This window comes from Olea europaea, unplaced genomic scaffold, assembly GCF_002742605.1.
Source record: "Olea europaea var. sylvestris unplaced genomic scaffold, O_europaea_v1 scaffold2481, whole genome shotgun sequence".
NCBI lineage: Eukaryota > Viridiplantae > Streptophyta > Magnoliopsida > Lamiales > Oleaceae > Olea > Olea europaea.
The window spans coordinates 74310-89977 of record NW_019243032.1 but is presented as its reverse complement, the minus strand read 5'-3'; the positions used below and the strand labels follow the sequence as shown (position 1 = coordinate 89977).

Here is a 15668-nt window from a genome sequence, read left to right as displayed (position 1 = left end):
TGACACTTTTCATTTCTATTATTTGTGCAGATGTCTCTAGATTATATACTGTCACCAAACCAATGGTATTCTGGTACTATCACTCAATACCCCCAATTACCAATATGTAAAAGATTGTATAGCATTGCTTCAAGCAGATGAGCAATCACTTTTAATATCTAGCGATAGGAGTTTTCATGGATTTTTTTTATGGATATATGTATAGAGATGAAGAGCAACAATTCAGTAGTAAACTTATACATGAATTTATAATGAGGTTTGTTAACTGTGGTAAAAAGAATGAAGTGTGGGTGAGGTTGCACGATCATTTTGCTCGTTTTGGCTTGCAAGAATTTTGTCTAATCATAGGATTATCTTGTCATGAACAATCTGTTAATCTTGATCCCAACAACTCTCGACTTAGAGATCAATATTTTAAAGGCAAAAAAAGAATTAACATGAGAATGCTTTACGATGCATTCCAATTGTGTGAACATCCAGAGGATAAATTAAAATTGGGATTGATGATGTTGGTAGAATGTGTTTTGACACCAACAAATAGATATATTGATTACAAAACTTTAGGCATGGTTGAGCAGTTAAATGATTTTTTGCTGTATCCTTGGAGCTGTAAGACATACTTTGTTTTGTTGAAGTTGTTACAACAATCACATATTGAAAGAATACAAAGAATGCAACAGTCTGGCCAAAATGAATGTAAATATATACTACATGGATATCCCCTTGCCTTTTAGGTATTTTTTTTAAATTTATTTATTTACTCTATATTTTGATTTTATACGTATTTAATATTGATTTTGAATTCTCTGTTGTAGTTTTGGATATATGAAGCATTTCCTCAAATTGGAGACAAATTTGGACGACGTATGTATAAGACATCACAGGCTCAAGAATGCATAAATGGAAGCTAAAAAAAATTTTGAGTGAGAGAAGAGTAAAGCAATTTTTCACTACCCAAGAGGTACGATAAATTTAGATAAACATTTGACTATCAATTATCTAATTATTTAATAGTGGGAGAGGAAAGTATTATAATTTTTTATTATATTTGTAGATTGAAGTAGAATTGGACAAAGTTTGGTCTATGATTTTATCATCACCAACTGATAACCAACATACTATTTTGGATGGTATCGTTGGTAGAGAATTTGAGAATGCACATCAATAAATTCCACAACATATGGATGAGGAACAAATTTCAGAACATATGGACGAGCAACAAATAGGTGTTGCTGGTAGTTCAATAGCGAAGACTTCAATTGGACTTCAAGAGTCTAGTTGTTCTTCTCTTGATTTCAACTATGTAAGAAGAGAAGAAATGGAAGAAATGTCCAGTATGTATAGGCAGCATGTAGTGTCAGATATGTCTGGCTTATATCATAATCTGAAGACAGACATAGTTGATGAATCAAGAAGACAGGAAGCAGAAACTCTTCAAAACCAGAGACAAATGTTTGAACAACATCAAAAATGGTATGAAGATCAACACGAGGGTTTGGGCTTCCAATCTGGCATGCATTCCCATCATACTACTCAAGAAACAAAAGAAGAAGATGCTCATTATCAAGCATTTCTTGATCAACAAAAAGAAATGTTTCAACAACAACAGAAATGGCACGAAGAGTAGTATCAAGGAATGCTTCAACAACAACAAAAATGACATGAAGATTAGTATCTGGGAACGCAGTCTTATATAAACAACAATTTTGCTTCCATGCAATCTTATATGAACAGCAATTTTACTTCAATGACCACTTACATTGACGACAAAAACGAAAATGTGATGAATCAATTAGATGATTTGGAATCAAAACTGGAAACTATTGCTTGTTCACAACTGCAGGATGTTCCTAGTTCTAGTAGTGGCCAGAAAGCACCAGTTCAACAAATTCCATCGGTGGGAATATCCAGAAAAAAAAAAGAAAAATAAGAAAATAAAGTATTCAGATTATCCGTTAGAAGATTATCTCGTGGAAAGATATACAACAATAAGAGATTAGGTGCTGCGCAATCCATCTAGGTAAGAAATTTGATTGTATTTTATGAATTGTATTACATTGATTTAGTATTAATTTAAACTACAATATATACATATAGTGCATACTAGAAGATTGTAGGAAATGACAACTTATATGGAAGAGATACACTAAAAACAATAATGGATGCAACCAAAGATATCAATATTGCAGTTAGTGAAGTCTCTGGCTGAATTAATTTTATTATGCTTAGCATATCTAATTTATTTCTATTTATTGTATTAGCATATAGAAGTGGAATTAAAGCTATTGAGAAAGTTGATCAATGAAGGTTGCAGCCCTGTTTCCAAAGAATATGCAATTCTGGACTTCAAATTTGAACATGAATGTGCTGCCCAATTGATGTGGCAACATAATGTGATGGCAGAATGTTTTAGCCATTCTCAAAAGGATTTATTAACTGCGAATTTACAGCAATACATGAATAGTGATTTGCCGGTGGGCGGGCGTTCATGGATAGCTTGCAACTATTTATTAATTCCATGTTTATATACGGCAGAAAATTGGAATCTCTGTCTTGTTAATTTTCTGGAATGGAAAGTTCAAATATACAATTGTAGTGAGGAGTCTCATACACAGAAGAAATCAGGGAACAAATAAAGTCATTAGTTGAAATAGTCTAAATTTCATTGAATTTCAGCAATTTTTCTTCTAGGAGACCGGATTTAAGGAAGCATAGAAACAAAAGGCTCAATTTGAAAATTATACCTTGCCTACCTTGCGCAAATAACAGGTATGTATTCGATGCATTTAAATTGACAACATTTATTCTTTCTTGATTTATAATTTTACCTCCTACTATTTATTTTGTCTAACAGAAAACAATTCTTTCGTACAGGGCAAATTCTCCAGTATTTTTACTCAAATACATAGAATACTTTGTTTTAAACTATCCATTAGAAACAGTTCAAGCAGACAAGATGAGTATATATAGAAGAAAGATTGTAGTAGACGTTTGTTATAATGAATATTTTCTACATCCCCGTAGTTCCTGATTAGTTTTTTATTATAAATGTGAAGAATTTGTAATATGTAAACAAATTGAAATTAGCTTAAAGTTATTTTTGGTGCAACTACATAAATTCAAAATTTAAAAGTGAAAAATTGTGCATAGATATTTTAGCTGTTTATTTGCTTTGAATAAAGTAAATGAAAGACAATATTTCAGTTGTTTACTGTAAATGTGAAGAATTTGTAATATATAAACAATTTGAAATTACCTTAAGGTTATTTTCGGTGTAATATGTAAATTCAAAATTTAAAGTGAAAAATTGTGCATGGATATTCAAAATTTGTCTAGACGCTTTTTTCAACATTTTGTTGCTTTTTTTTCACTTGGGGTGTTTCTATGGTCTAAATCTGTCAAATCTGTCATGAAGATAATGTCAAATCTATAATTTGACGAATTAAGCTCAGTTTCGAATGCTCTTAAGTAGAATGCTCGTGGAGTATCCCTCATTTTTTGAAAAATAACTTCAAAATTTGTCTATGAATCCTTTATGTCAATGATGTGTACACTATTAATATTATGATGTAAAAAAAGAAGGAATAAATGTAGTCTATGAAACTGTCGATGAGATAATTAACTACTTGATAAACATAAAAATTAAACATTATTGGCTAGGAATATCAGTAGTAAAAAAATGTTTCATAGACGTATTAAAGTCCTATTGTTATGGTTTTTTTTATAAACCATAAATATTGGATATTCCCTATTTAATAGGTCAAATACACATGTATCGCCAATTTGTAGCTGCTTGTTTGCCAGAAAATCTGTCCAACCTACACTAAGTCGGCGCATTACACCATTTTCTCTTGAATTTGCGGTGATATCCCAGTAGTGAAGTAAAGAGTCGAGTATTCGAACATTTTGCACATGTCTTGGCAAATCGTGTTTTGCAAACCTTCCTGGTATAAATTGGAAAACACAGATTAATGATTTACTAATATTAAGAATGATGTGGAATAGGTAAATAAAGAATGACGTATTAAAAATAACACCTACAATTTCTCAAAGGTTATTATGATCTAGCGTAAGTTTTAATTCAAATGCAGGATTATCCATATTTAAATCGTCGTCATCTACTTCATAATTTGAGTCATATGTAATCTCTGCTCTAGAATGATCAAATATCCTCATATTCAACATTGAATTTCCATTAGATTCAAATACTACAACATAACCATCCTGTAAGTTATGATGATCGAAAAACTCTTCCCATCCATTAGCCAAATATATTTCTCCTTCAATTCTTTCTAACTGTACTGTGACGATTATACCATCATATGCAGTTAATCATAGTGTGTTACTTATTTCTGGTTCCCAGTAATTGATAAAAGATGTAGGTAGCATCTATAGATACGAAAAAAAATGTAAGTTGTACATTAATATTAATAAAAGAGTATAAAAAATCTGGAAATAGAAATTATTATATAACTTACAAAACGAATGTTATGATTTAGTGAAACATCAATGATTTTAGAGAAGCTATTTGGCACATCCATTTTTGTGTCTACTAAATTTAGAAAGAATTACATACATCATATGATTTAAAACACAATTAAATATTGAAAATTAGATATTATGTAAAACTAAAAATATATGTAAAAAGTAAGAAAAAATAATAGACAACACCTGAATTTTTTTAGCAAAGTTGGGCTGGTGTAACTTGCAAGTAAAAATATTTAAATTTTTTTGGTGAAAACAAATGGTATGTGAAGGTATTTAAGCGAAAGAAATGTACGTTGCTTTTTTCAATGATTTGACGAGAGGTTCACATGTACAATAAACAAAGTATTCTCACAGTTGTAAAAATAGACATAATATGTGCAGTGGTTTTGGCACCTGTTATAGAATTCTCGTGACTCTGCAAGATTTGTAATGTTTTGCAAGATTTTGTGGGAGCAAAAAATAAAAGAAAGAGATAATACTTTTTTGTTTCTTGTATTAATCTTTAACAAAAATATGATATATTTTATTTTAGATTTCATTTTAGTGAGGGTGTGCTGACCACCCCACACAATTATGTGAGGTTGCACAGACACAGTTTGTATGGGGCTACCCGCACAAATGGTGCGGGCTACCATTTGTACGGGGTAGCCCCGCACGAAATGTTGTGCGGGGTAGCCTGCACAGACAGTGTGTGCAGGGTAGCCCTCACAAATGTGCGAGTTTATCCGCACAAAATTGTGTGGGGTAGCACAATTATGTGCATTTTTTGGCGGCTATCCCCGCAAAAAAATTGCGGCGGTGTGCGGTGTAGCCCCGCACATTGTCCGTGTGCAAACGAAAAAATAGATATCTTCGCACAACAAGTCAGCACCAGATTCTTGTGAAATTTGAAAATTGGAGTTTCTTACATTTTGTTAATACTCAAGTGTGGAAGAAAAAAAAATTTTGCTTATAATTGTGCGGGTGCGACACACCACACATTTTCTGCGGTCTCACCCGGTACATTTGTATGTGTGTGTGTATATATATATATATATATTTCTTTTGTTGTTAATGATATAGTTTAATAATAGTTTCATATCTATACTAATTTTCAATTTTATGATTAGTTTTCATTAAACACTATTGTTTTGCTAGTTGTTTATCAACGTGAATTTCAACTTACCATCTTAAAAAGTTTTAATTTTGACAACTAAATATAAGAAATCATGTCACTTACAACATAAGTTTCTGTAGGTATAGATTACTTGGATGAAAATAGATCTAAATAGAAGACAAAAATAAATACAAGATTTATCAACAAAGCTTGCAACAATAATTGATGTTATCTAGCACCCATAAAAAAAACCAAACACCCTGATTTATATATCATTTCTAATCTAGACAGTTTAAACACTATATGATTTAAAAGAAGAGAATAGTTGTTGCCAAAAATTTCTAAAATATCTCAATCATCATCCACTCATTTTTTTTTTCTTTTGGTGCAGAAGAACTTGTGTTATTTATGTCTCCATCACAAGTTATCTTTAAATCTGAAAACTTGAAAGCTTGGTTTACCTCGGGTAACCAATTTTTGAAAAGAGTGTGCTCCAATAATTTTCCTATGCACCAAGATTTCATTGACTTTCTTCACATAAATTTGAATGTCCATATGCTGCATAAATTAAATTGATTTAAATACTTTGAAAAAAAATGTTTTGAAGTCGAATGTCATTTATATTTTGAATAACAACTTCAAAATGCTAATCAGTTAGAATTCTTACAAATATGATCCACTCTATTCCATTCATCAACTTCTAGAATAATCTAACATCTGTATTGTAGTTGGAAAAAAAAAGCATTTCATTTAGCATAGTCAACAAAGAAATCACGGACAAAAAAAGAAATTCCAATAAATCGAACATATTTGTATGAATGTATGAACGAAAGAACCTTCTTGTACACAACATTTTTAGTACATGAGTTGTGCGTATGATTTTCATTGGACGGTTTGAGTAGAACTTTAATAGATCTGCTTTTTTTTGCTCTTGACAATGCAACATATAATTGACCATGGCAGAAAACTGGTTCTGGTAGGTACAAACCCACAAAATCAAGTGTCTGACCCTGTGCTTTATTTATTGTCATTGCAAATCATGGTCTAATTGGGAATTGAGTCCTTTTAAATGGAATCGTAGTTCGATCAATTTTAAGAGGTATGAAAGGGATCCTAGGTAAGAAAACTTGTTTTCCACGATATTCACCAGTTGTGATTTCAGCAAGAATGACATTTCTCTCAAATTTTCGACAGGTAAGGCGTGTTCCATTGCATAACCCCTCGAAAGGATTGATATTTCGTAATAACATTACAGGACAATTCATCTTTAGTTTGAACTCATGAGGTGGAATACCATTAGGTATCAAAGTATTCAAAAAGTCTTCATGTAGGCTTTGTTCTAATTTCTCAATTGCTTCATCAAAACTATAGTACGTGAAACTTTGACCAGGAATTTGTTCAAGCAAAAGTCCATTAATGTAGTCAACGCATTCATTTGTAGGCGTAAGAATAACACGATTGACCATCGTATATAAATGATCGGCATATGTGTCTATATTGGGAAACACACATTGTATCAATTTTTTTAAAGACATAATTTCATCTTCGAATGGCAGAACTATACTATTTGGTAGCTTAATACAGTTGCAAGTATGTTCTTCTTCTATTCCACCTCCAATTCGAAGTAAGTATTCACAAAAAATGGGATCAGACTTCGTTCTCATATTTTCAACCAGTGCTAAATGTACAAAAGACGACCACAAATACGAGTAAATCATGCTAGCCTTTATTATGTCTTCTTTGTTTCCCTTAGGTACGACTGGTAGAATTTGTCTAAAATCTTCTCCTAAAACTACTACTTTTTCACCAAAAGGCAATTTACAATCAGTAATATCTCTAAGCATTTTATCTACAGATTCTTCAGCACAACGATTTACCATAGGTGCCTCATCCCAAATTATTAGCCTACACATTTTCAATAAAGTTCCTAATGCCGATTGCTTGCTAATAGAGCAGTTGATTTCACCTACCTTTTCTAGAGAGATTTTAAATCTTGAATGAGCAGTTCGACCTCCAGGCAATAAAGATGTAGCCACTCCAGACGATGCAGTTGCTAAAGCTATGAAATGACGACATCTGACATCAGCCAAGAGTGCTCTATATAAAAAAGTTTTTCTTGTCCCACCCGGACCGTTGATAAAAAAAATTCCACTTGATTCATCTTGTACTTTTTCCATAATTGTATTATATGCAAATTGTTGTTCTTTATTTAACGTTGCTACACAACTAAAGTTTCTTTCAATATCCAATTCGTTGTTTCCTCTGCAACCATTCTCATCAATCTTTCATCATCGTCTATATTTACGTTAAATGGCACAATTCCATAATCGTTTATATTTTTACCAAGTGATTCTAAAATAGAACTTATATCCTCTAAAGCTCGTACTTCGACAACTTCAACGGGCATATTTTCATTTACATAATCATCTGTCATATAAGGCTTAAATTTATCCTATAGTAATTTAGGATTATTTGGATTGCACATTGTAAGAAGCATAGCAAAAAGACGTCTTAAAGAATGAGGCATTTCGTAAATAATAGTTTCAGATAAACATTCTTCACAACGAGTATCTCCATTTAATAAACCATAAAGAAGCGCAGCTTTACGAAATGTACCAACATTTACCCCATTGAAAGTCATTAAATCATCAAACGATGTTGGACCTCTAGTATGATTAAGAAGAAGACGAAGAAAATACCGTTCTCCTTCAGATTGATTTACCGAGACAATTCATCCCACAACAATTTGCTTCTTTCTAGATGTCCATGTTTTGCTAGATGCATTCCAAACAAAATGCATTGGGAAATTTCGATACAAAAGCATTCGAGCAAATTCATTTATTTTATTTACTCGAAAAAACTCAATTAACATAGTTTTCTCGTATTTTCATTCTCAATAATAGAAGATAAATTGTCTGTATCTTTGTAAGTTACACATTGATGATCTTCGATATGAAGTTGTAAAGCACAAATAGCTGGATATATTTTCGATAAATTGAAAGCAAAAATCCTCCACATAGCTTCAGGTGGAGATATCCATCTAACAGATTGGTAAGTAGAAATTTCATCAATGTCTTTTTCTATGTCATTTTTGCTGACCAAAAAATTAATACGATCATGTCCTTTGTATATATATTTGTATAAATATTTAACAGCTTTAATAGAAGAACATACTTCAACATTGATATGACAGTGAAATTTTGCACTTAAATAAGGATTATATGGTACAACCCATTGATTGTCTAACATTTTACCTCTCACTTTAACATAGATACCATTATTATGCCGCCTATACAGTGGATACGAATTATCTCCAAACATAGTACTATTATAATAATTCTTTGGATATTTATTTTTACAACTATTTTTCTCCATGCATATATTTTTAGGATTTAGGTTTTCACAAGGACCATGCATACTGTGTTTTACATTAACTAAATGAAGATAAGGATGTATATTTTTATTAGGAATTTCACAAGATATTATTTTATCAACTTGTTCAGTAGAAGAAATTTTATGACCATTGTTAAAAATTAACAACAGATGTGTATGAGGGAGACCTCTTTTTTGAAATTCAATCACGTATATATGAGCTATAATAGGACCAAAAATATCTCTCTTGTATAAATCATTTTAAGTTCTTCTAATTTTGCTTTAAATACACGTACAATAAGATCCAGTCGATTTTGAATCTCATCATTATGATTTAATTCTTGCTTAATTTCTGGCCAATTTGGATTACATGTTATAGTTATAAATAAATCTGGTTTTCCATAACGTTGGACAAGAGCTATAGCATCTAAGTACCTCCTTAACATATCTCTAGGTCCACATGTAAAGGATTGTGGTAAAACAAATTTCTTTCCTATTTTGTACCCTCTTGTTTCTCCATTATGTATACTGTCTACGATACCTTGATAAAGTTCAACACGAATTTGTTTCTAATTACTACGAAAATAATTTAATCTGGATGTCTCTATTTTAACATACATATCCACAACATATTGTTGAAAAAGTCTACCAGAGTGAAGCAACACAGACTTATCAGAAGGCCTAATTTGTAACTTATACGAATAGTACTCACGATATGATACCTGAGACCGTTTCTTCTTCGTATCCTTCAGCACTACATAAGCGAGATTGAATAAAATTTTATATTTACTTTCAATATCACATTTGTAGAAATATAATAGACACAAGAAAGTATATAAGCAAACCTGTAGCCTCTTTTTCAATAATTTGAGCCGCAAAATTTATTACATTAGGATCAGCAACATTGTCCACAAACTGTGCAATTTGAGAAGATGTTTGTTCGTATCTTAGAATGCCTTCATGCCAACCACATTCACCAAAAGGAAAGAGCAAAGGATATTGTAGAGGATCATAACAACCATAATAATAATGAACCCTATGCGAATCACCAGAATGACCATATATAGTAATATCACGAACGCAAATATTTCCATTTTCATCATCCTCAACCCATATAGCAGCTACTTGAGATGCCGACAGAGTATTAAAGACTCTCTGATCGAGTCCTGCATGGTATCTTATTTGAATTTTATGCTCATGCAAATCATTTATATTGCTTAAAGACCAAAAAAATTTACTATACAAATTTACCTTCAAGATTTCGATTAGAATAAATAAAATAGATTCTACCAAGTGTTCTAAAGTTTTCATACGATTTTCTAGTTCATTAACTGTATCATAAAAATATAATTGCGTATAACAATGCATATTATTCTCCAGCATAAGTTGATTTACATAATGATATACTTGTCCCTGAATTCTAAATGTGTAGATACCTTTGTATGCTTTAAACAGTTTTTTTTATCGTACTTTACACCAAATGAAATGAACGCAAAGTGGTTATTATATGAACGTGCATATTTTTTAAATTCCATAAATACAGGCTCTTTAGACGTAAATAAAGTATACAATTCATCCGGTGAATCGGGCATAAAAAGTTTCACTTTTCCATCAGAACAACAAAAATCTTTAGTCTCTCTATACAATTTGCGTGCACCACAATGCTTACAATAAGCACAAGTTGGTAATACATATGCAGTTGCTGGTACACTTAACAAATTAGAACTTCCATGTAATTCATAATCAAAAATATTTATCATTTCTTCACTCGAAGTAGATGCCTCAGAATGTATTCTATATTCATGCATTGAATCAACTTCAGAAGTATTATTTGTAGATAACATATGATCATTTATTCTTTTATGACGATCAATACTTACAGTTTCATTTCGATATCTCCTATCCGCATGCCTTCGATTTTGTTGTTGTCGAATGAAAGCATTATATGATTGACTTGTGCTTTCGGACAAAGTTTGAAGATCAAAACGACCAGACTCTTCATTCATAGATTTTTAGAAAGAATCCATGAAAACAATGAACTGACCTTCGATTTCAATAATAGAAGAAATTATGAATTTAATTTAAAACCAACCAATAATGATAATATTACATTAAACACAGTATAAACTAAATTGACTGAACTCAAATACATATTAAGAAACATTCCACAAATCAACAATCCTCCTCGAAAATGCACGTAAAAAAAGAACTATAAACTGGATGATAACAATCAAACATTCCTATACCAAACTGTTGTAATCTTCATTAAACATAAACAACTTAAACTTCTCATGTAGATAACGATAAAGAAAGAAAGATGTAGTCAAGTTGTATACGCAGAACAAAAAAAATATGTTACATTAATTAAACCTGAAAAAAATAGTAAGAAATAAATACATATGAAAGAAAAAAAAGAAAAAAATTAAAACCTTCATAGCTATATCCAACAAATAAAGAAAAATTTACTTAGATTTTCATGTATATACACAAAGAATAACATACCTCACATTACGTAGGAAAATATGAACGGAGCTAAATTTTCATCTGTAGACAGAATAAAAAATATATATTAAATAAATAAATAAAAACGTAAAAATAAAAAACACAAACAAAAACTAAAATTTTCAAGGACATACCCAAACACTATCATTACAAATTCCATGATTTTCTTCTCCAAGATCGAGATGACGACTACACAAATTTCTTTCGTACAGAAAAAAAGAAGAATATCGAAAGTTTTAAATATGGAAAATTCTTTCTTTGGAGACAAATCAATCCAATTGAAGGAAGGAAAGAGACTAGATAACTTGAGAAAGTGATAGATAGTACATTACTTTATATATTTTTTATAGCTTCTTTTATTTATAATATTAAATGAAAAAGACAAACCATTTGAACCAAACATTTCAAACCAGTTCAATGTGAAAACGTACGTGACAAAAATATTATTCTGAGTTTTTTTTTCAACAAGAAGCTATATAATTTCCACCAATCCACCGGAAAAGAAGTAAAAAAATATAATAAATACAAATAATTAAAATTGAAATCATTTTAATCGAGCAATTTAGAAAAAAAATGAAAAAATTTATACTCGTAAGTAACTTGGAGCATACTTTGTACTCGTAAATAATTATTTACATTTTACAAATATATTCTTAAAAATCGAAGCTCATATTTTTCACTTATAAATAACTTTTACAATTACATTTTTTTTAAAATCGGAGTTATAATTACAATTTTTTTTAACTCTAATCTGAAATAACTTTTACCAATTTTTTTACCTACTACTATAATAGTAAGTAACTCCTTACATTTTAGATTCTAAATCTCTTATATATAATTGCAACAGCTACTAATATATATATATAAAAAAAATGTTAACTTAAATTTTGTTAAGTATAAATATTTAGATATATTTAGTTTATTAAATTAAATATTAATAAAAAGATTACACTATAAGTAAAAAAATCAGCTAAAGTTATTTAAAATTAATAAAGAATTTGTAACGGTAAATATTATTTATAGGTAAAAAATATAAACATTAACATTTGTAAGTAAATATTTAAATATATTTAATTGTTTAAAATTAAATATATTAATAAAAGAACTTACAAGGAAAAAACAAAGCAAAACACCTGTCAATCCTCCATGCACGGAGGATTACTACATGTTGCTTTTTTTTAATTTTTTTTTTTTAAACTTATGTTTTTGTGTTCATTTTCAGTCTCCTTACGGGATATCAAACGAAGTCGAAATATTACATTCTTAATATTATATTGAAGTACTTGCGACATAGTATTACACGTCGTTAACGGTGCGTAAAATGGCTAATCGTACCAAATGTTACTGGACGTCAAAATATACATTTTCAAAGTATATTTCAAAATTTTCGATAACAAGTTAACTCTACAAACAAATTCATCGACCATTATACGATAGTCGAATCGATAAATGTTGTACATTCTCTCCAAACTCATTTCGAGAAATATATTATAGATGTAAATTAGTATCGAAAATAGTTAAACTGACATTAAGCGTATATTTTAAAAAAAATTGCGTATAAATAGATTTTTCTTCAAAAAATAATTATTTTATTAATATTTATATTATTTCTTCGCAACAATTTTCTTAATACATTTTGCTCAAGAAAAATTATGTGTTATGACTTTTTTCCTTCATACACTAAGTGAATATTTTTTTTTTCATTTTATTTACAATAATTCTGTTTTATTAATATAATTTTCAAAATTTAAATATATAAGATATGGTTGATAGTTAATAACGTGAGAATTAGGAGAAACAGCATAGTATGTCAGAATTAATATAATTTTCAAAATTTAAATATATAAGATATGTTTGATAGTTAATAGTGTGAGAATTAGGAGAAAGAGTATGGCGTGTCAGATTCAAAGCAACGGAGAAATATTACAGTGGACAATAGCATTTGACAAAAGTCCTACAGTATTTTTGAATAGCATTTTTCCTGTTCCCAAACTAGTTCCCAAACTGATTAAGTGTGAAAATGAGTATGACAAAAATGAACAGTAAACCCTCATTCTCTCTTTTACGGTAGTGTGTGTATATATATATATATATTACTTTAAGCTGGCTTAAAGAAAGTCTTGTGAAATGAAATCACTGCATTTTCACCTTTGACTGAGTGGGCACGTGCGAGGATTCTTTTGATTCAAATATCTCAATAACTTTGGGAAACTGCACATGCACATCTGTCTATTCTAATATACAACAATTGAAGAAACATTTAAAAATTGACATTGTACTAGTAAATTGTCAGAGCATTTACAATTCAAAGAAGACGTTGAAAGATTGAAGTTTCGAAATACCCCCATTCTTCTAATTTAATTTACAAAACGACCTCCCAACTATAGTAAAATATAGAAAAACTGGGGCAAATTCAATCAGGGTCACTTAACTTTCAGTAAAATCTCAATTGAGATGCTAAGTTTTATTTTGCCTCAATTAGGATCACTAAATCTCAATTTAATTTCTAATTTCGTCGCTATGTTACATTATGTATTATATTGTCCGAAATTGCTTGGTTTACATCATAACTCATTTAGTGTATTTATTAATTTCAATGCTTTCTAGACGTGATTTAGTGGTTAGCTAGCAAGTGATGCAGTGATTACATGAAAGATTCATTGCATAATGCGTCTTGATTAAATAATTTTTATCAATTTAAAAAATGAAAAAACTTTAATAATATGATCACATATGATATGGGTTTGATGATCAAAAGCGATCCTCCTACATTATTCTTAGTTGGAGAGGCACAATCAAACTTTGTACAAATCAAATACTTTGTTTTTGATATTTGAATGATTTATATTTGACCCAAGAAAATTAAGATTTACATTTAAAAAACATTGCTTCATTAATATTTTCTCACCATTTTCATCATTTTGATTTCGAACAGTCATTTTATTAATATTTTGTTCATCACAAGAAAATGCATATTTATGTCTAAAAAATCTAGCGTATTAATTACAAACAATCAATTCAAGTGATCGAAAGGAAAAACATATAACCAATTGTACGACAAATTTTCGTGTATTAAAATACCGAAATCATTACAAATTGTATTTTGATAAATACAAGTGATATTGACCTTCTTGTAATTGCAAAGTTGCAAAAATCATCTGATTAATTTTCTGAATATTTGAAGACGAGGAGCCACGTGACTTGAATCCCGGTCTTCGAAAATTTGTTGAAAATTTGATTTGTCAATACTTGACTTGTTTAGCACTTGAATCTTGAAACTTGGACTTAGACTTGAATTGAATTTGATTTGATTTGAAGAAAATTTTGATCTTCTTGGACTTAGCGTAAACCTGTTTGATTCGAAGAATATTTTAATTTTCTTGGGGTTCACCGAGTTTAGGTTTGAAAGGATTTCTTCCCTTCCTTCGGCCTTGAAATTTCTTCAACACTTTGTGATTACGTTGTCTACTTTCTTTCTTGCTTCGATTTAATCTCTTCTTCTACCCCTGTCTTATGGACAATTGGTCCTATTTATAGGGGAGAATTCGTGCTAATTTTAGTAATTACTCAATTACATTTAATTAGAAGGGATAATTTAGTAATTATTATTTTATTTATTTGTTTGTTTATTTTAAAATGTGATATGGGCCTTCGGTTTTCCATGGACTTTAGTAGACTTAAAATTTAATTGGGCTAATAATTTAAATCGACCCAATCCATTTTATCTTATTTATTTATTATTTTTTTATGTCTACGAATGCCCCCTCAAGGTTTATTTATTTATTATGAAATAAATAAATTAATAAATCTTAATTTTGGATTTTATTTTTGATTTGTTCGATTTTTTTATTTGATTTGATCTCAAACATTCGATTAGTAAATTAATGCAAATGGAACATTTGAAAACAAAACGTGAATTTGATAAAATTCTTATCCTTCAAATTCTTGAATTTTTTTCTCGAATTTTGATTATTTATTTATTTATACAACCCATAACAAATTTGATTTGAACAGATTTTTTATATTTCATGGTAAATTGGGTTTAAATGAAGTTCTTACCTTGTTTGTTTGTTTGGTCTTTTTTTTTTAATATATAATTAATTGTGCACAAGACAATTGGTTTCTTGGTTGCAGAAACCAATTCCAAATTGGTTTACACGCAGAAAACAACCTTTTTTTTTTTTTTTTCTCTTTTCCTTTTTGGTGGCTG

General features: G+C 29.8%; 1 protein-coding gene across 1 annotated transcript; it reads right to left on the bottom strand.

Moving 5' to 3' along the window:
• Positions 1-4047: 4047 nt before the first annotated feature.
• LOC111382368 lies at positions 4048-7761 on the bottom strand. The gene is made up of 2 exons (XM_023006314.1): positions 6732-7761; positions 4048-4301 (listed from the first exon to the last, which is right to left on the bottom strand). The coding sequence occupies exons 1-2, from the start codon at positions 7759-7761 to the stop codon at positions 4048-4050; spliced, it is 1284 nt and encodes a 427-aa protein (XP_022862082.1).
• Between the last annotated feature and the right edge of the window lie 7907 nt (positions 7762-15668).